Source organism: Lytechinus variegatus, chromosome 15 (genome assembly GCF_018143015.1).
Source record: "Lytechinus variegatus isolate NC3 chromosome 15, Lvar_3.0, whole genome shotgun sequence".
NCBI classification, from domain to species: domain Eukaryota; kingdom Metazoa; phylum Echinodermata; class Echinoidea; order Temnopleuroida; family Toxopneustidae; genus Lytechinus; species Lytechinus variegatus.
Window position 1 is genome coordinate 31,306,616 of NC_054754.1, and position 27,356 is coordinate 31,333,971.

A 27,356-nucleotide genomic window follows, 5' to 3' on the forward strand; every position below is an offset into this window, starting at 1 on the left:
TCGGTTAAAAGATGGAACATCAGGGGAGAATTTCACAAAGCAATTTGTCATTTATTTTCAGAAATCAATGGACTCCTGAAATCCTTGCATTTGATTGGCTGAGAGCACATTTGTCAATAAATCACTTTCAAGATGCATCATGAACAAAAACTTTCAGCTGTATGTCCATAGATGGCGCTCTCACATCTCCCTTGAAGGCCCAACATGGACTGCAGATTCCATCACCAATGAAGGCTAACTCAAATATGCAACAGCTGTTTTTATTTTTTAAGGTTAAAGGAAAGTATGGTGCCCTAAAAAATATTGCAGAGGAAGATATCATTCGAGCAGGAGACATACGCTCTTCATCTGGCTACAAATAATTTTCCTTATTTATATCTTTGATAAATGATATTCTGCCATATTCAAAATTCCACTCTGAAAAAAAAATGTTGCTTGCCGGGTGTCTTGATATACTGTATTTCCAAATCCATTCAAAAGTTTACAAAAATTGAAGTGAACATCTGATGAAAACATTCACAAATCAGTAGAAGTATAAAATACCAGACATAAGAAGAAACAGGTACAGATTACAGTACACAAACAATGAATGTTTATGAGTGCAATGGACAGAATACTTCATTTGGTGTAAGATGAAATAATGATCCATTCCACGAGGCATTAAGAATATTTTTTTTTTCATATGAAATTCATGAACTTCGATGCAAAACATGCTCATGCAGTGCGAGTTTGGTCTGTTGATTGTTACGTCATTACAACATGCGCACTGCTGGTGCCTGCAGCTGCAGTCTCGGTGCGCGCGTGCAATGGGCAAAATCGTATGGATCCAAAATTGGACGATGAGTGGATCCAAAATTGCACGGTTGATGACATCATTGCAAAAATGGGCTGAGTGAACGATATCAAACAACCAATCAAATCACAAGGATCTAGTTAGGTGTGATATAAATTTCTTTTAAAAAAGAAATGTTGCTATATTGCATGATTTTAGAATCTATATGATGAATACAGAAATGATATTTGAATACCTTAGGGATGGAATGAATCCATTCTTACCTTTGTGATCAGGATCCTGTAATCTTCCAAGAGATTCTCACTCTCATGGACACCTGCTAGGAGCTGCCATATCTCACCCCTCAGAGCCTCAGGGACACCCTTCCTGACGTAGCCTCTGAGCTGCTTGGGACGTACACTCAGGTTCACCCTCCACTTGGCTAGGAGTTCACCCCAGCCAAGGAGGATGGATTCCTCGCAGTCCTTGCCAACACTACCAGAACCACTCTGTAGAGGCTCATCATCATCTGAGCAGAAGAGGGAGAATAACCACTCTAGCATTGTGTATCACATATCAACCCGGAAAAATCTTACATGCTGCAGAATGCTTAATAATTTAGAAAGTAGGTCTAGCAGCAATTGTAGGTACACAAGGGTGTCAGATAAGATTCTACAAAGACTATTTCATTGAGTCTAGCTGAAAAGCATGTGGAAATGACCATACCCACACAGATATTTTTGCCTATTTTCATCAATAACTGCAAAGTGGCTTGCATTCACAAGAATTATCGAAAGATAAGGTGATGTGCATTATAGTGCAGGAATCTCAAAGTTTTTGCATTCATTTTTATCAAAGTGGTAGGCTACACTGCCAAGTTGACAATAAAGAAAATAAGAATTCATGGAAATTTATTTATTGGGTATTTGCAATAAACCATTCCAAATCGCAAAATGAAGATTTCGCAGTGTGCATAAATGCTGCTCTGATAAAGCCTGGGTAATTATACTGCGTTACTGTAGAGCACTAACAGACTTCTAAAAAAGTAAGTGTTCTGCACCATATGAGCAAGTTTAATGATTATTATTAAAATAAACCATCTAAGATATGCCAGAACCATAACATAACAAATGTGTGCATTTTTTTTTATTGTGTAAAACTTGTACAAATACAAGATTCTGTTTTCTTTTTTGTTTTTTTTTCCAAGACACTCTCGGAAAACTACTCACCACTTTCCTCCTCCAGCATTGAGCTAAGACTATCAGGTGTCCTTGCTTGATTGAGACTAGACTGACGAATTGGAACATGGCGTCTTTCTCTCTGCGTATCACTCTCTAGACTCAAAACACGATAGGCCACATCGTTCTCAAGGGTCGTCTCAATCTACACAGGAAATTATTACAAGAAAAATGGGAGAGATACAGTCAATTTCAATTTTCAAAGTCTGTTTGTCACACTCACGACTCAAAACCCAATAAAGGACATCACTCTTGACAGAAATTATACACACACAAAAAAAGTATAAGTGTCAATTTTGTATGAAATCAATCCCAGATCAATGTCAGCTTGTACGTTCAATTTCATCATTAAAGAGTTGGCATACAGTTTTTTACCACAACAGAGATAGCATACTTAATTACGACTGCGTATTATTATCAATCTTGCAGTAGAGTGTCAGCAGATTAAATTTAGATCAACGTTGTTACTACAATGGTTGGTGCCAATAGTAACCTTCTACCACTCTGAATTCACAAACAGCACTCAACGCAAAATCACTACTGCCCATCCGGCACTGATTTCCCCACTGGCAATAAAAAGGATTGGAGAGCATTTTCTGAAAACCGATTACTCTTTGTCTGCCTGAATCCGAGTAGCAAAGGTGTTTCATGATCAAATTTCCAACACTAAAAAGGTCCCTGCTTGAGATACAACTGTGAAAACATCAAATACTGTTCCCCCTTTCCATCAGCAAATTACAATCCAAGTTTGACACATTATAGATAAAACCTCCCTAAAAACCATCACAAAGTTGTATCAATTACTCTCTTCTTTCGCTGCAAGTAAACGCGTACAGCATTTTGCCGTTGAAGACGACCCGTTTTCGGAAAAAATATAAATGCCATTTTGATATTCTCCTAGAATGGATCTTTCTTTGGGACTGCAGGGGAAAAGTACTGTACGGATTTCAATGGACTAGAATACCAATAGTGCATGAGAATATCTATATACCCTCCTTTGTGTATAATGTTACATTTGAAGTGCATAGAAGAGCAGACACAATAGAACATAATACATTCCATACTGAATATTTGGTTTAAGGTTCACCAAAGACGAAAAAAATCACAACCGTTGCAGTATTAGATACTTTTGAAACACAAGATTTAACTTAATAATTCTATACCATCAAATCAGATCACAAATATTCAGCAATTTTGGGCGTCAGGGATAGTGAAATAATGACTTAACCAGACGGGGCAAGGAGTATAACAGAAAAATTATACAAGGTCTATTGACTGTAAAACCTGTTTCCACATTATTTGATTAAGAACATGTATTAGTTGATAATCATGCTATAACAACACTGAACACCTGGGTGAAGTGTTAGTTTGGGGTCTTGTCAAAGAATGCACAGCTAGAATGGGATTTAAACACTTAACCCTCTGATAACCAGTACAAGGTATGCTCATGTTAGAATGGGATTTAAACACTTAACCCTCTGATAACCAGTACAAGGTATGCTCGTGTTAGAATGGGATTTAAACACTTAACCCTCTGATAACCAGTACAAGGTATGCTCGTGTTAGAATGGGATTTAAACACTTAACCCTCTGATAACCAGTACAAGGTATGCTCGTGTTAGAATGTGATTTAAACACTTAACCCTCTGATAACCAGTACAAGGTATGCTCGTGTTAGAATGTGATTTAAACACTTAACCCTCTGATAACCAGTACAAGGTATGCTCGTGTTAGAATGTGATTTAAACACTTAACCCTCTGATAACCAGTAAAAGGTATGCTCGTGTTAGAATGTGATTTAAACACTTAACCCTCTGATAACCAGTACAAGGTATGCTCGTGTTAGAATGGGATTTAAACACTTAACCCTCTGATAACCAGTACAAGGTATGCTCATGCTAGAATGGGATTTAAACACTTAACCCTCTGATAACCAGTACAAGGTATGCTCGTGCTAGAATGGGATTTAAACACTTAACCCTCTGATAACCAGTACAAGGTATGCTCATGCTAGAATGGGATTTAAACACTTAACCCTCTGATAACCAGTACAAGGTATGCTCGTGTTAGAATGGGATTTAAACACTTAACCCTCTGATAACCAGTACAAGGTATGCTCGTGTTAGAATGGGATTTAAACACTTAACCCTCTGATAACCAGTACAAGGTATGCTCGTGTTAGAATGGGATTTAAACACTTAACCCTCTGATAACCAGTACAAGGTATGCTCGTGTTAGAATGGGATTTAAACACTTAACCCTCTGATAACCAGTACAAGGTATGCTCGTGTTAGAATGGGATTTAAACACTTAACCCTCTGATAACCAGTACAAGGTATGCTCATGTTAGAATGGGATTTAAACACTTAACCCTCTGATAACCGGTACAAGGTAAGAGTAGGAACCACTGCATCACAACACTTCCACTTATCTAGGGGCAGTCTTCTGAACATTTTCTTTTCTCAATATTTTGCCTTTTCTCAGAGATATGACATAATTGGCATTCTGGAGGATGTCATAACTTTTGTCATAAAAACTGTAATAAATTTTGTCTCTTCTCTATAACGTGCACAAAAAATATGCAAATTCATACATGCACATAATCCCTTTACAATCAAAAGATATGACAAAATTTACGACAAGGTCTAAACAGTCATAAAATTTGTCATTTCTCTTAGCACCATAATATCCTGATACCATGTTGACTGTATGTCATGCATACAATATGTTCAGATTAATTGTATAATTTCCACTCATCATCCAGGACTATTTCCAAAGCATTCTTCATGCTACAAATTGTTAGGCCTACACAATAATTCCACCTTTTTTCTGTTTTTCATGTTTTTCTCTCTCTCTTCTAAAAAATCTTCAACTTTCCGTCTCTTTGTATAATTAAGCAAATTAAAACATACGCATAGTTGCCCAGTGTTAGCTACTCTATTGAGGATAGGCCCCTACACTTTCCTGGTCTTCCTATTGTTAAGAATGGCCCCAGCTCGGGTTTAACAGTGATTTTGATTGGGTTGTCTGTGAAAAGATGGGTGGGCCCTTAGAGAGATATGACAGTGAAAAAGACAATATTCTAAATACCGATTTATGACAATCATAGCAGTGTCATATCTCACAGACAAATGAAAAAGTTATGATAGTGTTCCAGAATACCACCCAGAAATCTAAGTGTACTAAACTAAAATGCCCTCTGACCTCGATCATTCCACCAATCTTTCTACATTGAATAATATATACTCTCAAAATTGAGCTAAAAATTCAAACTCAAACACTTAGCAGACAGTATCTTACATGTATGTCTCACTTCTGATATGCAGGCAAGACAAATTAACACTGGTCAGCAGATCTAAAGCCGTTATCAAAGTTTCTAGATTTCTCGGCAATGAAGTAAAGAGAACATCACTGAACTCACCTCCTCTAAGAGAAGACTGAAGTTTTCTTGGAGTGGTTTCTTGGTGGTGATCTTGTTATACCAGAACTTCTCTGATGCTGCAAAGATGCGGACTTTGGTTTCTATGACGAAACGGACGGGTTCTTGGATACCTAGGATCACCAGGTCAACAGCTATCGTCATGAACATACCTTTCTCTGTAAATAAAAGCAACACACATCGAGTCATTGTACTTTCATGTTCATCTTTGACTAAATTAAGGATTTAGCTCCCCGCTAAATGCAGGCTTCCGGCAAAACGCCTGGAAAACATTGCTATGAGTAAACATTTCTATGTATAAACAGATGGATGAGTAAATACACTGGTGTGTAAATGGACAGATGGATGAGTGTATAAAATGCATGTATACAAGAATGGATAGATCAATGAACTGATGGAATGACAAACAGATTGGTTAATGGATGACATTATATGGGTTGAATGATAAAAGGAAAGATAAATGGATGGATGGATGGATGGACAGACATTGACAATGAATGGACAGATAGATGATGGGTGGATTGCAAAAAGACATAAAGATGAGGGGTGGGTGGGCGGACGGACGAACGAATGGATAGCCAGATAGACAGACTGATAGACAGATAGATAGATAGATAGATAGATAGACAGACAGACAGAAAAACAGACATCACACAAAGTACAATTTTACCTAGACCGGGTGGAGATTCAGCATTAAGTACTTCTAATTCAGGTAAGTTAGGATCCCACTGACAGACTACGGAATAATTCCTTGCATCATAATTCTTCTCCATATTCACCTGCAAAAAAAGGAGAAAACAGACTTCCATCACTAATTTTTATACAGAAAATTAAAGATAAAATAAAGTTTGGATTCAACTTTTCAACCACTAAATTTTCATAAAAGATTGTTTAAGCACTACACGTAAAATGAGGCTTTTGCTCTAGCCAATGATCACCAAAATGATAATAAATCGACTTGATTCTGATAATTGCATTCCCTGCATAAAGAATGGAAAAGATACAAAGAATTGACTCAAAAATTTCAGCTGTTGTTTGTAATTATCATGAATGAATGTGCATCTGCAGAGATTTCTTACAACTGTAACAAATGCATGTTAATGCTCGTATTTAATTTTCTCAATTGCAAAATTTGCAAATAATAATAAATGATAATATGTCCATTTATATAGCGCAGTTACTAGCATATACTCCACTGCGCTTTGATACTTGTTTGATACTTGGTATCATATCATTACCCTGGAATATTAATCTTTATTATTACATATGGAATAAACCTAACATTTCCTAATCACAAATTCATCCAGGGACGTGATCTCCCTCTCACGTCCCTGATTAATCCAAGCAAATTTTTCCATGTAACTGTGAAAAATAAAATAAAAAAGAACTGTATATCATGTATTAGATTACTTACAGCATCAAGTAAGTACATCTCCCTGTCAGGGACCTCTCGACCAGGACAGATCAAAACACCAAAACATCTGTACAATAGATACAAATACACATTATCAGTATCATAGCATGGACATTTTGAACACTAGTAGCAATTCGTAAATTACTTGTGATTTTATAATGACAATAATGATAATGATTGGATTTATATAGCGCTTTTTCCAGAGGATGCAAAGACTGTTGATGGCAAAAGACAAGTTAAGATTTATGGTTATATAAGTGTGTTTTGAGATGTTTTTTGAAGCGGTCAAGAGAAGAAAGGTTGGATGGAGGGAGTTTGTTCCGATGACAGGGGGACAAGAGATTGAAAGGAGTTGAAACCAGCCTGTTTTCTGGATTTTGGAATGACATAGGAAGGAGCAGCTGCAGAACGAAGAGAGTATGTACATCTTTGTTGCTGAAATAATGAAGAAATGCAAGAAGGGAGTATGGTTAACATAGGTTTATAGGTTTAAACAAGTATTTGATAATGTATTCTATCAGAAGTAAGTAGCCAATGTAGTTTATTTAGAAGAGGGGTAGCATGACACCATTTTGGTTTTTGACAGATTAATTGCACACATTTGTTCTGAAGGCGTGGAAGTCTTCCAAGATTTTATGAATGAATGTAACATGTCCTTGTGCTAAATCAGAATCATTTTGTAGGATTTTTTTTCTATCAGCGAAAATATGAATGTGAATGCAAAGTTAATCATTTGTCATGAGTTCACAAGGGACATAGGAAATTCAGTCCCTCTTTGTACAAACATGACAGAAATTTAGGGCTTCTCATTAAGAACATGAACACATTCCAGTCATCCATAAAATTGTGCATAACTTAAAAAAGTTTCTTGAAACATCCAGCCATAAAGCTTGGGGACAGTGTTTTTCCACTTACTGCTAACTCAAAACAGAAAATCCGTTTTGGCTCTCTACTTTTCTTATGAAAAGTGAATTTACCTTTGCAAAATGGAATTTACATTTTTGTGATGTACCTTTTTCTATGACAAACAGAATTTCAATTTCAGATCAAGTGTGAAATGACATTACAGATTATAAGATAAGGAAAAGACAATTTTTTCTTTAAAGGAAAGCCACTTTCCCTACAAATGCTCAACTCAAAAGTTATTTACTTACCTCTCTATAATAAGGATCCTCTTATTACCTTGCTGGGCAATGATATCAATCTCTTTCTTAACATCATATCACTCTTAACCCTAAATAGACTGGGCTATTTCGACGCCTAAAAAGATTGGGGGGGGGGCCGTTTAGCCCCCCCTTATGATCTCGGCCGTTGATCGCGCGATCGCGACGAAAATTGGCACACGCATTTCCCATGGCATTATCTACAAAACTATAACATCAAATTCGGCAAAAAATCTCATGTCTCATTAATTATGCTAATTTATGCGTAAAATCATAAGTTTGCTCTAATTAATAAAATAATGCCTCTGAAATGCTAATTTTTGTTTCACATACTCTAGATAGGCATCTGATCAAATTGATTTTTAAAAAATTTCAAAATCAAATTTATTTTCTTATGTATTCTATTGTTTTCTAAATTTCTTATGTATTTCTTTGTTTTTCGACTTTTTGTTTTTTATTGTTTTTTCAATGGAAATTGTCGGGGACTTTATTTTAACCATAAACAAGATAAAATTAATTGATTTTAAGCAGTAAAAGGAAAAATAATGAAACATTTATGAATTTTGGCTAAGAACACTATTTGCATTGGATTTGTACACAAATTCACGTTTTTGAGTAATTTTGGGTCTGCATGCACTTACGAAATGTTGCGTAATTTTGGAACCGCGTACCCGGGGGTCACAATTTTGGTCTCAAAAGTTGCGCGAGACTTGAAAGTAAAAAGTCAGCGAGCGACGCGGTCAAAAAATTTTGCGCAGCGGATTTATCGCGAAAAATGTCGAGGGGGGGGGGCTGACCCAGTCTTTTTAGGGTTAAAATGCTGAGGATCTATAAATGGCTAAGTTAAGATATTGGTTATCTACTTACCTCTATATAATAAGCATCTTATGATTGCCTTGCGGAACAATGATATCAATCTCTTTCTTTACATCCTATCACTCTTAACATGCTAAGGATCTATAAATGGCTAAGCTAAGATATTGGTCATCTACTAACCTCTCTATAATAAGCATCTTATGATTGCCTTGTTGGACAATGATACCAATCTCTTTCTTCACACCCTGTCTCAGTTTAAAACATTTCTTGTCCCGTGGAACCGGTGAGAAGTTCCCCTTGCCGCTGTCATCCTCCCTGATATCTACCAAGACTGGAATGTCGAGATGAAGGATGCGTTCCCGTGGTGACATGGGAAGGCCTGGTACACTGTCTACCATCCCAGGACTCTTAGGAACTCGGTGGAAGGCTTGACCAAAGCAGGTTAATATACGCTGGACCTAGAGACAACAATATAACAATGATAATCATATAATAGTCATAATAGTAATAAGGAAAATACTGCTGATAGTCTGGTTGATGCTTCACAAATATCTTACAGATCAAAAACAAGAAATATTATAATTTATAATCTACTATACATCAAATTCTCCAATGAATATAAAGACCAACAGGTCACAACAGCCAAAACAAAGAACATAGCTTCAAAAATGCTGAAGAAATTCTATGTAGAAATATATGAATTTACAGTGAAATATATTCCACAATGTTTCGATGAGGTACAGCAAGTTATCATCAGGCAGTAGAATTAGTCTACCCTGAGATTTGGAGACATCTGTAAGGCCTGTGACAGGAAACTTTTACAGATTTCTGTTTATTACATTATTTCATGATCATAAAGTGTTTTGATAGATGATCAGCATCTGATGAATGTCTCCTCAAACACCCTTGAAAAGGAGATCATACGATGCCCGGAATCCTTCAATATTATCCTACTAATGGCTTCAAAGATATCTCCAAACTCAACGCAGACACAAGCTACTGCCTGATGACTGAATGTACCATGTCCATAATTTGTGGAATATATTTCACCTGAAGTTCAAATTTTTATTCATAATTGCTTCTTTTTGCTTCGAATAACAGTCTTCATGCCCTAACTGGACCTAGTTCACTTGTCAATGAACTGGAATTGCACTTCACCCAGATCCTTGAACTCTCTATGGTAATACAATATTAAGGAATGCGATTTGCTACTCACTGCTTCAACCACCTCGCATCTGAAGACATGACTATGGAACAGCTGACTCTCCTTGGTGCCGTGGCTACATGTGAAGGCAAAGCAGTCACTCTCTGAGGTATTAGCATGACCACGACAACAGAAGAGGATACGGGTGATTCGATAGTGAGCTATCTCAGATTTCCCATCAACCTCCATCAACCTATAAAGACAAATAATATCAAGTTAACAATTTTACCATATTCTTCTAATTGAAAATACCACTAATTAATATGTTTACCCTGAAAGAGAGCAGGGGAGCTGTTTTATCAACATTTTTGTCCGATGAGTCAGATCTGACGTCTCTCCTTGATTTTGATTGGCCGAGAAGCACTATTACTATGGTAACTGTCTGATAAAATCAGACTTGTCAGATAAAACATCAAACAAGTCATTTCATGAAACACTCCTTAGATCAAGGTTGATCTAAAACCTTGATCTAAAATTAAGTACTAAAATCATTTGAAAGTAATCTTTGATGACAGGCAGGACTCTTGCTGTTGAAACCAAAGACAGCCATGCTTAGCCATATAAAATGAAACATTTTAACTTTTATTTTACCTTTTACCAGTATTGAGCTGGCAAATGCTTTTTGGTGATTAACCAAAAGTTGATCTCTAAACTTGATATTGTCCAGTGTCTGGAAGCACAATTATGATTGCATTCCCTTGCCCAAGACCCGAATCTGAGATTAAAATGTCCAGGGCTCCATAACACAAAGGTTAGCGATTTATCGCTAAATGAATTGGCCTATCAAGATCATCGTTGCATGCGCATTTTGCTGAGGAAACTGACTAAGAACCAATCAGAATTGTTCTTTCAAATTAGCAATCAAATGCTAATCTTTGAGTTACGGGGCCCTGGTCACATTATCAATAGCGCAACTATTGACAGCTAAACAGTAAGTGAGACTTGTCGCAAGACATGCTTCCTTTCTTTTTTTTTCATTTTGGTGCTGTCCAAAATTTTCACAACACCAACACCAAAAGCTCAGTGTCTTACCTAACAGAACCTTCAGCAGTCCTTGGGACCGAGAGGACAATCTCCATGGCATTCTCAGACTCCTGCTCCTTGAGAATGCGCATATTCCTTGTGACTTCATTCTCACTCTTTGGGGCATTGACGGTGGATGCACCCAGATAGAAGATGCGACTGAACAAGGTACATACCTTGTCAATGGGAGTGATGGGTGTGGGAGTGGTAGTGTCGGATCCAGAATCTGAAATGAATCAATACGATAATAAGTCATTGTATTGGCTATTTTTCTACATTTTGTGTTATCATCTTCATCCCTGAAGAAGGGGGAAGCCCATGAAAATAGGGAGATGATTTATTATAATTCATGACAAATATGCATTAATTAGTCAGTTTTGGTGCTTAATTGACTTTTCTTGATAATTGTGATAGAGATTTATGAATTATTCAATCAATAATTATACCAATATAATGCATTTACTCACCAAAATCCCATGTCACTTAAAACCAAGAATACATATAAAGTAAGAAAAAAATACATTATAGAAGCATACCTCTTGATTATTTTCTTTTCTATTTCTACAGATTTATCGTGGAACTGAATTTTTTTTTTCATATTTAAATCAAATAAAAAAAAGTATATTGAAACAGGAGGACGATGCAATACTTTTCCCAGTACTTTTCTTACTAGATCTTGGTACCCATGGATCTTCTTGACTATCTCCTTCTTTAGGACTTGCACTATCAACATGTCCACTCATCACCATCTCACCGATATCATCTATCTTCTCTTGGGGTGACTGTGGAGATCCAATGTCATTATTCCCTGAGCCATCTCCCTGCTGACCAACTCCAGAGGACACCAGGTTGAGCTTGATACTGGGTGGCACCATCCTGGTGGTCTTGGCAATGCCTCCGAGGTGTTCTTCAAGCACTTCTTCGAGGTTGTGCTTCAGTTGGTCCATGTTACCATTCCCTGCGATACGCAGCCCCGTGTCCGAGCCCGTAGAGCTCACCGAGGTCATTTCCTGCTGGGCTGCCAAGGCCCCGTTCGCGCTGCCCGCTTTCTCCTCGCTGGGGGTGACCACAACGTATTCGTCGGCGACCGAGAGCGAGTCCATCGAGCTACGGCTGACCTTGTCCGCCATGGGATGTGTCAGAGCAAAAGCAGCCTCTTCGTATCTCACGGTACTGATCAATAAATCAATTGGAATGAAATACTATCGCCAGCCAATGGAATATTTCCATCAAAAGAACATTCTGATCTTGAACAATCAATGCTCCAATGTTCTTCTGATATGATATCTACATGTAGATTATCTACAGCAGAGAATTTGTCTGATGTAATCTGCTCATCTCACACAAACATGAGATCCCTTTCAGTGTTTTATCTCATCCATAAAGCATTGCCTGTACTGGTATCCAATGAATATTGCTAGACTATTATCACCATCAATTTACTGAACAGTATCAGATAGCATCCAACTTATTACCACATCCTTCCGCTCTTGATCATGAGAGTTTGAAGAAAGCACAAATCTGATGACTGTGAAGAAAGTAAAATGTATCTGTCCTCAAAATGGAAGGTTGACCTATTGTGAGAAAAAGAAAAATAAACAAATGATTACAAAATGTTATGCTCACCTTTTCTAGATTCATACGATATAGGTTCCATTCTAGTAGATAAGAGCTTTTCCACAATAAAACTGATAAAACTGGAATGTAATCAATCCAAATACATTGACATGTATCTCACAAGGCAACTGTAGAGAGCACAGGCTCTCGCGAATCATATATGTATTTAACTTTGATCACGGTTTCTGTACATTCCAACATGCAATAACTCAACATACTGTACATGTTCCATATTACAGAAACTGCAATGACCAGCACAATGAAATCCTCAACAGAGTCAACAATGTGCATCTCAGCATCAATAATCTTGCACAAACCATATTTAATAATGAACAGCTTTTCTTTAAGACACAACTGAAAGCAAACAAAAATATTCTGCTGTCAAATATTGACTCAATCACTAGATAAAACACACGCACCAAGGTAATACAGATATTATTCCTTTAAAGGTAGACCTTACACATGTGCATTTATAAGATATTACTAAATTGAAAGAAACAAAATACTTTCTTTCACACAAATATGTAATTTACATGTGTGCCATACATGTACATGTACCTGAATTCTTCACATTGTGTAGGTGGAATACATACAAGGTAAATGAATACAAGGTTATATTCGTTAGGAACGTTATTTTTTTACATTTCAAAATACAAATTTATACGATGGCTTGCCAAATGGCATGCCAAGGAAAATGCTTTACTCGAAACTATATTACACTGTACATGTAGTTTTAATCTTGAAAGGAACAAATCAAAGGATATATGTAAAGAATAATTACATGACTTCTTATTTCCAATATCATTAAACAGGGAATGAACAGAGAATAACTGGGCCCCGTCTTACAAAGAGAGTTGAGATTGATCCGATCAATCGCAACTATCAACAGCCAGCATCATCAAGTTTGTATTAATACATGTTTGTTCAAAATATTTTATATATATTTTAAAATATATTATCTATCATGTATATTCATGCATTCAAAAATTATTATTTTCTTACAAATTCACTGTGCTTCTCTTTGTTTACAAATGACATTGTGCAAATTCCCTGTAGAAAAATTTATGAAACTGATGGATTTCCATTGAGTTACGATTGATTGGATCAATCATAACTCTTTGTAAGAGGGGTCCAAGATACGTGTGGAAATAACTGATTCAAAGGTTCTTGGTTAAAGTCAAAAGTCAGGGCTTTAAGTCAATCCTTTGAGTAAAATCTGATTGATACATCTATACACAGTTTACCCACTTATAGTAAACACACAATATACTTCAGTACATGTACATGGCACAGAATACAGATACATAGTTAATGCATTCTTCACTCAGTAATACATGTATTCACTGCCTTTCTATTCATTATAACCTCAGACACAAAAATTCAACAATTTATGTTTGAAGCTAGACTTCATAACTTTGCAATAAAGCTTCACAGACCAAATAATGTACATGTACCCATTTAACCTTTTGATCAATGAGCAACAATGCACTCTTCATGAACCTCCAAAGATAACTTGGTTCTGCATGCATTTATACCATTCATAGTACAAACATGGAGGCATGTTACAATAAATATATTGACTGCTTCCAGGATTATTTCAAATCCAGGATAAAATCTAGGATCAAATTCAGGATATGAATAAAGTCTTTTGAACAGTACCTTTGTCATATTCATAAGGATATTTAAGTGCAAGTTACAATCTGCATGTGCATGTGCAATATATAGCTTGTACGTTGTGTTGTTGTTTTTTCAGTTTGGGATGAAAGTTCAGTTCAATTTGGCAAACATTCAAAGGAAATACCTGATTAAATTTCGAATCTTTATAAAATTGTTCTTTATTCCTTTCTCTTGTATGTGTGGTTCCAAATTATGCTTGTAATGTGCATACCGTATATACCAGGTGCTGTATTGTCATACTAATAATTGACTTTAATAGTATTCACTTTGAAACATATTGAAACCTATCATTAGTACCAATGATCATAATATTTGCACAGGTACAATATATAAAGGAAGTGCAACACAATAAATTCTACTAGATGTTGATGTATACAAGATCTGAACATGTGTACCAATCATTCGGGTAACAACCAGCTTGTGTGTGTCAAATCTATTTAGTACTAGAGCCTGCAATAAAATTCATACTTTCATAAATCCCATTACTATCTTCAAATGTTTTCTTTATTTGAAACATGTACTTCCTAAGCTCTCTCATGATTTCCCATACTATTCTGTTATTCTTATAGAATTCATAGTAAATTCTACAATTTTCAAATGTGAGTTACATGTACATGTACTCGGGAGCATTTCCTGTTCATTTTAAATGAAATCCTAGCATCTGACTAGTTGACTTTAATAGTGAAAATATGTCGATTAAAAATCTTTGACAAGATCCTGCATGAAACACTCTCCTGTACAGCTACTGTGAGGTTTAATATGAAAACAGACCTATTATCTATGGCTTATATCACAAACATTATTAAGATCATTAGCACTATCTTCATCATCACCATCATTACCATCAACATCCTCATCACCATCATCATCAACATCACCTTCATCATCATCATCATCACCCCATCATCATCATCATCACCATCATCATCGTCACCATCATCATCATCATCATCACCATCATCACCATGATCATCACCATCATTACCATCATCACAATCATCATCACCATCATCACCATCATCATCATCACCATCATCACCCCATCATCATCATCATCATCATCACCATCACCATCATCATCATCATCACCATCGTCATCATCACCATAATCATCGTCATCACCATCATCATCATCATCACCATCACCACCATCATCACCACCATCATCCCATCATCATCACCCCATCATCATCATCATCATCATCACCCCATCATCATCATCATCATCATCATCACCATCATCATCATCACCATCATCACCATCATCATCATCATCATCATCATCATCATCACCCCATCATCATCATCATCACCCCATCATCATCATCACCATCATCATCATCATCATCATCATCACCCCATCATCATCATCATCACCCCATCATCATCATCATCATCATCACCATCACCATCATCATCATCATCACCATCGTCATCATCACCATAATCATCGTCATCACCATCATCATCATCATCACCATCACCACCATCATCACCACCATCATCCCATCATCATCACCCCATCATCATCATCATCATCATCACCCCATCATCATCATCATCATCATCATCATCACCATCATCATCATCACCATCATCACCATCATCATCATCATCATCATCATCATCATCACCCCATCATCATCATCACCATCATCATCATCACCATCGTCATCATCACCATAATCATCGTCATCACCATCATCATCATCATCACCATCACCACCATCATCACCACCATCATCCCATCATCATCCCATCATCATCACCCCATCATCATCATCATCACCCCATCATCATCATCATCATCATCACCCCATCATCATCATCACCCCATCATCATCATCATCATCATCATCATCACCCCATCATCATCATCACCCCATCATCATCATCACCCCATCATCATCATCTTCATCACCATCATCACCCCATCATCACCATCATCACCCCATCATAATCATTTTCATCAAAATTTATATAACTACATGTACCCTCACTACCACCATCAATCACCTGAAAACTGAAAATCCACATGCCTACTTTCGTTGTTACATGTACATTCATTCATTCAGATAAAAACAAATGGGTTTAAATGTATGGTGCGCCATCTATCGATTGCAGTGAACTGGCCGATTGTCTAACTTTGCGGTCGAAATCGCGCACTGGCGCAGGCAGCGCACAGTGCTAGTTTACTATACTATGAATGTGATGCTTCAAAAATGAAAACCATAAGGCAGGAATTCACCCCAGAAAACGGTCTAAATATCACAAAGAAAAATGCGGGCAAATTTCTCTCCCACCTCCTGAACCCTAGTAAACAGTATATCTGGTTGAGACGTGTCGGCCAGTACTGAATAATCGTATGCATGCAAGCACTTAAGTATGAGCGTGTGCAACATACATGTACATTGACTTTTTTCCCAAGAGAAATTGCCAATTTCGTCCTGTTTGCTGCAAACGATAGATGGCGCACGGTATTGTGAATCCACAGAATTCAGACAATATTTGAGTGGGAAAGTGCCTTGCTAGCCAATGTTGGTCTAGTTTCTATTATACTTTCGTAAGGAACATGGCAGTTGTCCTATCATGTTGTTATAATTGAGTATCTCATATTTCATATGGACATACACTATACTGGCACCCAAGCACGCGGTTTACCAGTGAGTTCATCCCACCAATTCTTGACCTTTTTAGGCCTATTAGCTATTTTTAATGGTCTGACAAAGAATACCACTTCCATTTATAACCAGTTGGTATGAATATTAATTATCAGGTAACCAAAGGGGCTCTGGATCCCATCTATGGTGATGAGTTCTAGGATACATACATAACACAACAACAAAGTCCTAAATGAAATTGCTACCCAGCAAGCAGTAGATAGCAGGTTCAAATCCCACTGGTTCCAATTTTTTCTGGCTTAATGATTTTCCTTACAGATCGCACATGCGATCTTAAACACATAGAAGTAAAAAAAATTTGTTTACAAATTATGATTTCCTCCTATTAACGCCTCTTTATTTACAAGCCCTAAATCCGGGGGGGGATACTCGACCAAAAAGTAATGGGTATGTGCCGCGGGGCCAGACGAAAAACAGGGGCCTCGGAGCGGGCTCATTGTAAAAAGGAGGGTCCTCAGAACGCGCTTTGGAACTACAATGTATGTGAAAACGGGGTCCTAGGAATGGGTCGCTTGCTTGTGAGTGCATATGCATCCCTATGGACGTGCATGCAGCTAGCCTGGCGGCACAGGCGCAGGGTGCGCTAGCGCAGAGGCAATGGTCAGACAGCGCTCTGCAGCCGCTTTTCACCAAAATTACGGCTCATTGTAGCAGATCAATGCGGCCGGAACGGCGTAACGGAAAATATGCAAAGCTTTGGAGCCGATTTCTTTCTTCTTTTTCTCGATAAGAAAATGCTATGCTTTGGAGTGGCTTTCTTTGTTCTTTTTCTCAACAAAAATGCTACGCCTTGGAATGGAAATTTTAATGTAAATATGGGGGTCCCATTTGAGCCAAGGGCTCAAACCTCTGCATCAGTTTGTAACTTCCCCATATAGCTTGGATTACAAGTGCACGCAACAATACCCCGTTGTTCTGGGGGGGTTTAAGTCGATACTGCTTAAAGGGGAAGTTCACCCTGATATAAAGTTTGTGGTAAAAATAGCAGAAAAAATATCAAAAAAATATTGGTGGAGGTTTGAGGAAAATCCATTAAATATTAAGAAAGTTAATTAGAATTTCAAGTTTATGATTTGTGAGGTCATAAAAACAACAGCTGCCCCATATGCTATGTAATATAAAATGCATAAATTTAATTTTATAATGGTATGTGGTGACTTATTTTGTTATTTTCTTTTTAGGAGCACATGTGAAATGATTTGTGTATTGATACATGTATACCAAATGTAGGCCTATAATAAAGACTATTATCAATGTCCTGAGAAAATGACATTTCACAGAATTTTTACCATATATGTAGGACAGTTGCTCGGATATTACGTCACAATCAAATAATTAAAATTATAAGAAATGTTTTCATTATTTGATGGTTTTTCCTGAAACCTTCACCAATTTTTTTTTTCAATATTTACAATAGACTTTTTGTCAGGGTGAACTTCTATTTATTATGGAAGCTTAAAAGTGCCACCGAGATGTTGAGATAATTATCTCGGGAAGTCGACATCTTGATAGCAAAAGATAAGATGACGAGATCCCAGATCTCATCATGTCGACATCTTTTAGAAGAGATGATGAGATGACAAGATCCCGAATCTCATCATGTCAACATCTTTTAGAAGAGATGATGAGATGACAAGATCCCGGATCTCATCATGTCAACATCTTTAAGAAGAGATGATGAGATGACAAGATCCTGGATCTCATCATGTCAACATCTTTAAGAAGAGATGATGAGATGACAAGATCCCGGATCTCATCATGTTGACATCTTGTAGAAGAGATGATGAGATGACAAGATCCTGGATCTCATCATGTCAACATCTTTAAGAAGAGATGATGAGATGACAAGATCCCGGATCTCATCATGTTGACATCTTGTAGAAGAGATGATTAGATGACATGATCATGGATCGAAGATCTTGTCATCTGACCATTTCTTCTAAAAGATGTCGACATGACGAGATCCGGAATCTTGTCATCTCATCATCTCTTCTAAAAGATGTCAACATGATGATATCCGGGATCTTGTCATCTCATCATCTATTCTAAAAGATGTTGACATGATGAGATCCGGGATCTTGTCATCTCATCATCTCTTCTAAAAGATGTTGACATGATGAGATCCGGGATCTTGTCATCTCAACATCTCTTCTAAAAGATGTTGACATGATGAGATCCGGGATCTTGACATCTCATCATCTCTTCCAAAAGATGTTGACATGATGAGATCTGGGATCTTGTCATTTCATCATCTCTTCTACAAGATGTCAACATGATGAGATCTGGGATCTCGTCATCTTATCTTTTGCTATCAAGATGTCGACTTCCCGAGATAATTATCTCAACATCTCGGTGGCACTTTTAAGCTTCCATAATTTATAGCCTATGTTAATGTTTTCTTGTCAAGTTGGATATAATTTCTTTTTTTAAAACCTGATATTTATGAAAAAATTGATCCGAAAATTGGGTTTCCACGGAATTTTAAATCTAATGTTACTGATGTCTTTACATACGGGCCTCCAAGCTCTTCAGTCTATGTATTAGTGAGTGGAGTCGACGTAGTTCAGCGAACAACCAAATAGGTCTTAGGTCTAGGGTCTAATCTAACCATAATGGGAGAGTGTAAATACATACCAAAATATGGGTTTATAAGTTTATTCCGTCATATTTTTAGAGGAATCAAGTGCATGTAATTGTTCATAGACATTGTTTTATTTAGTCAGTAAAAAAAGGGTCAGAAAGCATAGACTGGTCAAAGTATCAGCTTTTGATCACTAGAAAACCCCTTCCAGTTCCCCTTGACTGCAATCACAACATGAGTTTGAGTCCCAGCTAAGGCAAGAAACACTAAAAAAAAAACGATAGAGAAACAGGAAGTGAATGAACTGGAAGTCTCAACAATATTTTGTTATTTTGGGTGGCTGTTGCAAGAGGAACTCTTTCTGAACATTTTACACACATTCAGAATGGTCATGCATGCATAAATTTTTTAAAGGAGTTTACAAAGTTAATTAAATTAAAGGGACCACTGGCCAGTGGAAGTGAAAATGCTGACATTAACATGTTTACATGTGGTGATACCCCAAGCTTACTACTCTGTGTTTGTTTGACTCTCCGAGACCACCCCCCCCCCTGGCCCCACCCCACCACATGCAGACAGTGCTTCCACTCTTCCCGAAAAATTCCGGGAAGTTTTGCTATTTTCAAAGATCAATTCGGGAAGTGAGAAATTCCAGGAAGTTTTCCGAGAAGTTGTCACTTTGACTTTGTAATGAAATTCAATATGTCAAATTCTTTGCTCGCTCGCTTCACTCATTAGAGGCGCTGTTCCAAAAATTGGGATTGTCCCAGAAATCAAGGATATCCTCACAAACCAAGACAAATCATGTCTTGATAAATTGAGACTGTCCTTGTTTAAGGGGACGTTATTTTTTCACTTCCCCCTGTGGGACAAAGACAGCAATTACGGAAATTGAGAATGAGAGTGCTAAAATACTAGATTCAGTGACCTTAATAATTCCCCCGTTCACCGCTATTTTTCATGACTTGCCGTCTTCCAATAATCTTGTTATGAAACCTGATATGTTTACATTGACTAGCGCACTTGATTGGTGTCGGCACTTCACAGGTGGATGAACTTCCCTCGATTTCTTGTGTGGAGAAATCTTTAATTTGAAAACTGAGACAGTCCCAGACCAGGTACCGGGATGATCCCAATTTATTTTCTTACCAGTGCCCCAGTGCCTCTACTGTCACTCACTCGCAATTCTTTTCATACGCCATATTTTGGTTTTCGCCCCCTCAAAATTTTTGGTTTTGATGAAGAGATCTATAGTTGCAGTCGTAAACATACCTGCCGAGTCGGGTGTCATCGAACTTGGAGTTGGATGAAGTTCCCGATCCGCTACGCTGGTCGGTCTCGCGAGAAGACGAGCCGCCAGTGGGCTTGCGATGGGGTAGGACACACGGAGGACTCCGAGCTGGATCCTGAACTCCGATCAAGCCAACAAAAGCAAGATTGAGAGGCTAAAATTAAATCATGGAATGGTTTCTGATCCTTTAATTTCAATTCCTGTTTACGCTTTGTTATAATAGATAAAACTGTTACATATTCTACATCAAGCAAGTTGTTGATAGTCAATCAAAGAAAAGGGTCCCAAAGACGACCGCAGGACTTCTTGCTCGAGCTCGATGTGCTCATAATGGGGTCCGGACAGCCCGACCACCAGACAGCCCGACCCTGGACAGCCCGACCCGCTGCCCTGGACAACTCGTCCCGGTCGAGTTGTCCAGGGTTGGCTCTGAATCGGACAACTCGACCACTTGAATTCTTCTTCAAAATTTCATTAAATGAAATTTCAAACTTTACTTCAAAAGTATTTTCCCGCATAATCCATGTTTCTTCAATACATTCTCGACAGAAAAATTGACATTTCAGTGCATTTTGAGCTATTTTGAAAGAAAATATAGCGAGTTCCCTTGCAACGAGAATAATCCGATATCGCCGGCTAGCCGTGTTCATTCAACTTACAACTTGCTAATTTGAGTTGATTTTTCCGTCACTTTACATATTTTAATGGTGAGTGTGTGCTATTTTGTATTTTAATATTCCATTTTCATATTTCCTGTACTTATTTAAAGTTATAGCATTTCACAAAACTGATACTTAATGCAAACTTTTTGAGATACTGATAGTTCACCTGGAAAGGACACCGATGCGGTGCTTCGCCTCGCCGGCCAGCCAACTGGGCGACCGGCTGTGCTGTGATTGTGACTGAGTGAGGCAGTCGGCTCAACTAGGCCTACATGTAGCTAAGCTATGCGAAGTCAACTTACTTATTTTAGTTAATTTTTCCGTCTCTTTACATATTTCCCATTTTCCAATGGCGAGAGTGTGCTATTTTTGTATTTTTACACTTCTACTTAATAAAAAGTTGTTTTCTAAGCTGATTATCATTAGGACAGTGACTACGTGGTCTGAGAATGCGCTTCCTCAATTAAAGTAACCATCCTTGACGCCCCTTTTTGGAGGCCTTCAGGCCGGGGGGGGGGGGGTGCTTCCAACCAACATCTAAACCAATTAAGGAAATACATTTGTAAGTTATGAAGTTTACAATATGGAATAGTTTATTGAAAAAAATGTATTGTACCGAAATTGAAAAACTTGTTTTTATCAAAATCTAAATTTTAAAACTTGCTTTTCCTTATCGAAAAACATGTCTCTTATTTTTTTACCTGTCAGTATCTGTCACAGCTTTTTTAAATGCAAATTCCACTGGAAACAACGGGTCTTCTGGAGGATACAAGCACTTGGGCTGGTCCCAACCACCTACACCCGGGATGAGGAGAAGAGGTTTCATACTCGACAAGCGATGGCCTTTCCATTTCTTTCACGAGCAGAAATGATACCGAGTTCCAATGACTTGGGCATCAGAGCAGCAGTCCCTTGATCGATGAGGTAAGTACAGCTTCTTAGATAATATCAAATTTGTGCACTTCATGCAGGCATATCAAATTTCAATTTTTATTTTTTGGTATTTTCAAATTCTTTAAATGAAAGAAAGAACAATTGAATTGAACATTTACTTATTATTTCTTTTATACATTGTTTGAATTGAACAAAAATTTAACTTTTTTTATATATATACATTGTACACTTTTTGCGAGAGTGATCACGAATTTCCTTGTTGACCATAGTAGATTGCGAGACAAATGAATACCCTCTAGCGATTATTTCAATCCGCAATAATGAACCTATTTAGTATTAATACATTGTATTCATAAAAATTCAAAATTGCTTCTTAAAAATGTGAGTAACTACTACATGTTTAGGTTAAGTAGAAGTTGTAACATTCTAAATCAATTTTGGGTATGTAGGGGTTATGCTTAATTCATGAGGAACATTTATGTCATACACATCTAGATGATACCAAGTATCGTTCAAGTGAGCTTGAAGGGGAAGTTCACCCTGACAAAAAGTTAATTGTAAAAACAGCAGAAAAAATAATAAAAAATATTGACAAAGGTTTGAGGAAAATCCATCAAAGAATTGAAAAGTTATTAGAATTTCAATTATTGGATTTGTGATGTCATGTGCGAGCAGCATTTCTGCATAATAAATAGTAAAAAGTCAAGAAATTGTAATTTTCTAAGAAAATTTAAACTGGTTTTACTATTCCTTTTGTATATATTCAAAAGACAAAACATTTCACACCCAAACATGAAAAGAAAACAAAAATAAGTCATCAGGAACCATTGAAAAAATTGAATTCATGAATTTTATATTACAAAACATATGGGGCAGCTGCTCATTTATGACGTCACAAATCTAAAACTTAAAATTCGAATAACGTTTTGAAACTTTTCCTCATACATTCACCACCAATATTTTTTTGGTATTACTTTTCTGCTATTTTTACGACCAACTTTTTTTCAGAGTGAACTTTCCCTTTATGATATTGAATTAGTTGCAATTAATTTAACTTTAATATATTTAAAAGTATTTGCTTCTAAACTGAAGGTTGAAATGATTTGATTTGTTTCAGTAGCAAAAGAGGTGCAGAGCTTCAAATAGTTGAAATTACTTTATTTTATTTCTATCTTTCCAGCTCTTTGAGACCACCTGAATTGCAAGCTCTGTATGGCCAGTTTTTGTGTGACAAAATAAAAGATGAGGAAGGGTTGAAAATCCCTCCAGCTACGTTAGGGATCATGTAACTGCCATGGAAACCAAATATAGTAATGTATAACAGGTTGTATATTCCTGAAAGTGCAATTGTTGGATAAATGTTAATTTATATTGGCACTAATGTAATTTTAAGATTGTCCTTATTTTTGGCTTTACATAAACACCAAAAGCAGAGAATATTGTTCCCAGTTGAAATTGTGTCATATTTATTATCATAATAGTATTATCATAATTGTGGTAATGTAATCCTATTTGAAATTTTGAACCAGTATTTATTTTGTGTGGGATATAATATGTTTTATATACACTGAAGTTCAATATGTGTTACTATGTAATTTTAGATCTGATCAAGTTTACCTTAATGTTACTTAATAAAACCCACTTAACTCCAAAGAAGTATTTTGAATATTTGGTTCTTGCACTATTTTGTATCCCTTTTCTCGCTAAATATTTACCTTTTATTGAGAGCTGTGGTGACGGGTTCCATGACATCTGCTCTGGCAAATTCTACACCATAATCTTATGAACAGCTTCAACCAGTAAGGTCTAAACCTAACTTAAAACCATATTGCAACCCTGAACCTCTACCTTAAGGGGCTTTCACAATTGCTCGTGCGATTGTTTGCGATCACTTGGTCACAATATATGTTGCACAGAATTGCAACGGTGAAGGGTCGTAAGTAGTCACGCAACCAATTGTGAAAGGGGCTTTAGACAAAATTAAGCCTGGGGCAATTGTCGCAGGAGCAAATGTTGTGTCACATGGTAATCAGATGGAGATGATTGGAGAGATGAAGATGGGGGGGGGGGATGAAGATGGTGAAAGGTGGGATATCCATGATGAGGAGTGATGGAGTTGAGAGGGGTGTGGATGATGAGTGGATGGAGATGATGAGAGGAGGGATGGGGATGATGCAAGGATGGATGGAGATGATGCGGGGAGGGATTGAGATAAGGTTTAGAGATGAGGAGAGAGGAGAGATTGAAATGAAATAGGGATGGAGATGCGAAAATGGTTGGAGAAGACGGGAATGGAGATAATGGGGGTGGAGATGTCAGGAGGCGTGTTGATAATGGGAGAAGAAAGATAAAGGGCAGGGGGATCATCATCACAAACATTATTGCCTCCACCAACTTCATCATCATCAATATCATTACCATCATCGTCATTATGACATCATCATCACCACAAACTTCATCATTATCATTGGCGTAATGAGTGAAAGATTTTGAGGGGTAAGATGTGGCCCATCATGCCAAAGTTTTTTTTTTTTAATTGTGAATGAGTAAAATTTTTGACATTTTTATTACACAAACTCATTTATTTATTATGACATCATACTAAAACTCTTCTCTCTTTTCGTTTCTCTTTCATTCTTTTTTTTTTTTTGGGGGGGTATTTTATCTTCTTTTTTTTGAGGGGGGGTGCTCTTGCCCCCAAGACCATGATCCCCCACCACCTGTATTCCACTGTTCATTACCAACACCATCTACTATCGTCATAATCATCATCAACACCACTAGCTTCATTACCATCATCGTCATCACTAACATCACCACCACCATCATCGACATCATTACCATCACTATCATCACCACCTCCCATCTCATAACAATCACCAGTCCATAATTATCTTCATCACATCATCATTATCCTCATCACCACATCATCTTGATCGTCATCATGATTATTTCATCTGTGATTTCATACACAGATACTAGTACTTATGTCACATTATTCATCTCTTACTGTAAGATGGACTTTACATATCACCCAAAAATGACATTTCAATCATTGTTAGTAAAAATCAATGAATAGGATTTATATCTCCCTTATCAAATCAGCGCGTGTTGAATACGCTTTGAGAAGGGAACCAGATAAATAATAATGTATTTCATAACTATTAATGAGAATTAATGAAAAGTAAAATTTCAAGATTCAAACTCGCAGCTAAAGAAGTCATATTTGCGATTGACAAATGGAATATTTCAAGCTAAAGCTGTTTGTTGGAATTCTTGTAGAGAGTTGATATGATTATCATTAAAGGGGTGGTCCAGGCTGAAAATATATCTTAATACACAGAGTAGAATTCACTGAGCAAAACGCTGAAAATTTCATCAAAATCGGATAACAAATAATAAAGTTATTGAAGTTTAAAGTTTAGCAATATTTTGTAAAAACAGTCATGAATATTCATTAGGCGAGCTGATGATGTCACATCTCCACTTTCTGTTTTCTTATATTATTACATAAAATCATATTTTTTTCATACTTGTGAAAATAATATGTCTCCCTTATGATGAAATAAGTTGCAGCAATAAATGTACTAAATCAGTAACTGTTGTCAATCCAGTTTTTCTAGTTCTTGGAGGAAAAAATTTGAATAAACCTAATTTCATATAATAAAATACAAAAGAACAAGTGGAGATGTGACATCATCAGCCCACCTAATGAATATTCATGACGACTTTTTTTTACAAAATATTACTAAACTTTAAAATTCAATAACTTTGCTATCTGTTGTCCGATTTTGATGAAATTGACGGCATTTTGCTCAGTGAATTCTACTGTATTTATTAAGCTATAAATACTTTCAGCCTGGACCACCCCTTTAATCAAAAAGTGGCACGAATATTCATCTTTGGATAAAGACATGCAAGATTCATTTTTAAATGTGTTGGAAACGGCATTACCATGGGAATAACAAAAGACGGGGTATTAATTTCCTTCAGTTCAGTGGTATCCCTTTTCTGCACTTTTATTCCTTTGCATTATTTTTTCCTTTTTTTCCTTTCTTTATTTGCGCCCCCTGAATGTGCCCCCTAGATACGACCCTGACTGACCTGGGTACAATACTAGTTTTATCTACTTGATGGTAGCTCCCCAAAATCTATCAACTTTTGACATGGCTGCCGAATAAAAAATATATCACTTTGGGGGGGGGGGACCTACATATATAATAAAGCCAACTTTCAAATGACACCAAAATGTGTTGAGCGAGCACTTCCCACTTAAACAAAGGGTATGAAAATTAGGCTGGGCAGGAAATAGCCTTCCAATTTCAGTCAGTTTTTGATAGGCAAATCCGTTAGAACCTGCAAAGTTAAGGGTGTTGTGATAAATTAATGATCAATCGTGGCCAGTTTTGGTTGTTAAAGCAAATTTCATAAATTAATAAATTGAACTTTAATGCATGAGTGAAGTTCAACACACATTGCATTTTTGGGGGCAGCATTTTAACTTTATTATGTGGATCTCAGCAATGTGTTCATGGGAGTCGGGAGAATAGAGGGTGAGATGGAACTTGGAAGTGGGAAAAGTAGGTTGATGGAATAAGGTTCAACAGAACATTTAGCCCCCCCCCCAAAAAAAAAAAAAAACCTCCCTCTCACCGCCCTCCCCTTCTGTTGAGAGACTGATTGCTCTTACATGTACGTATGAAGTCCAGAGCAGAATTTTCGGAATTTAATGATAAGTTCCGAAAATTGGGGCATCAACTTTTACCCATCAATCCTTCTGTCAAAAATTTATCAATAAATCAACTCAATCAATGTGCAATAATTATGCTTGATCAAACATTCATTTTTTTCAATAAATTATTTAATAAATCATCATCGGCCTAA

At 36.9% G+C, this 27,356-nt stretch overlaps 1 protein-coding gene and 1 long non-coding RNA gene across 4 annotated transcripts; one reads left to right on the forward strand and one right to left on the reverse strand.

Moving 5' to 3' along the window:
- Positions 1-1,023: 1,023 nt before the first annotated feature.
- Positions 1,024-21,236, reverse strand: LOC121428789 (rab GTPase-activating protein 1-like). 3 transcript variants are annotated; one of them, XM_041625625.1, is made up of 10 exons: positions 21,153-21,236; positions 11,740-12,643; positions 11,079-11,295; positions 10,059-10,239; positions 9,023-9,300; positions 6,864-6,930; positions 6,120-6,228; positions 5,432-5,607; positions 2,002-2,155; positions 1,024-1,301 (listed from the first exon to the last, which is right to left on the reverse strand). In XM_041625625.1, exons 2-10 carry the CDS (start codon positions 12,197-12,199, stop codon positions 1,030-1,032), a joined length of 1,914 nt encoding a protein of 637 aa, XP_041481559.1. In that variant the 5' UTR covers positions 12,200-12,643; positions 21,153-21,236; the 3' UTR covers positions 1,024-1,029. The 3 variants fall into 3 exon arrangements, with proteins under 3 accessions (XP_041481559.1, XP_041481560.1, XP_041481558.1); XM_041625626.1 differs by having other exon boundaries at positions 11,824-12,643; positions 20,898-21,236; XM_041625624.1 differs by having other exon boundaries at positions 20,898-21,236.
- Positions 21,237-21,437: 201 nt separating this feature from the next.
- Positions 21,438-24,210, forward strand: LOC121428790. The gene is made up of 3 exons (XR_005971834.1): positions 21,438-21,623; positions 22,287-22,502; positions 23,653-24,210. It is a non-coding gene; the product is annotated as an uncharacterized LOC121428790 (long non-coding RNA).
- Positions 24,211-27,356: the final 3,146 nt, after the last annotated feature.

Coding starts and splice junctions, on each gene's coding strand:
- LOC121428789 (XM_041625625.1), bottom strand. CDS start 12,199: ATGGCGGACAAGGTCAGCCGTAGCTCGATGGACTCGCTCTCGGTCGCC. Junction 11,296..11,739: donor TCCATGGGTACCAAGATCTA/GTAAGAAAAGTA, acceptor GATTCATTTCAG/ATTCTGGATCCGACACTACC. Junction 10,240..11,078: donor ACTGCTGAAGGTTCTGTTAG/GTAAGACACTGA, acceptor TTGTCTTTATAG/GTTGATGGAGGTTGATGGGA.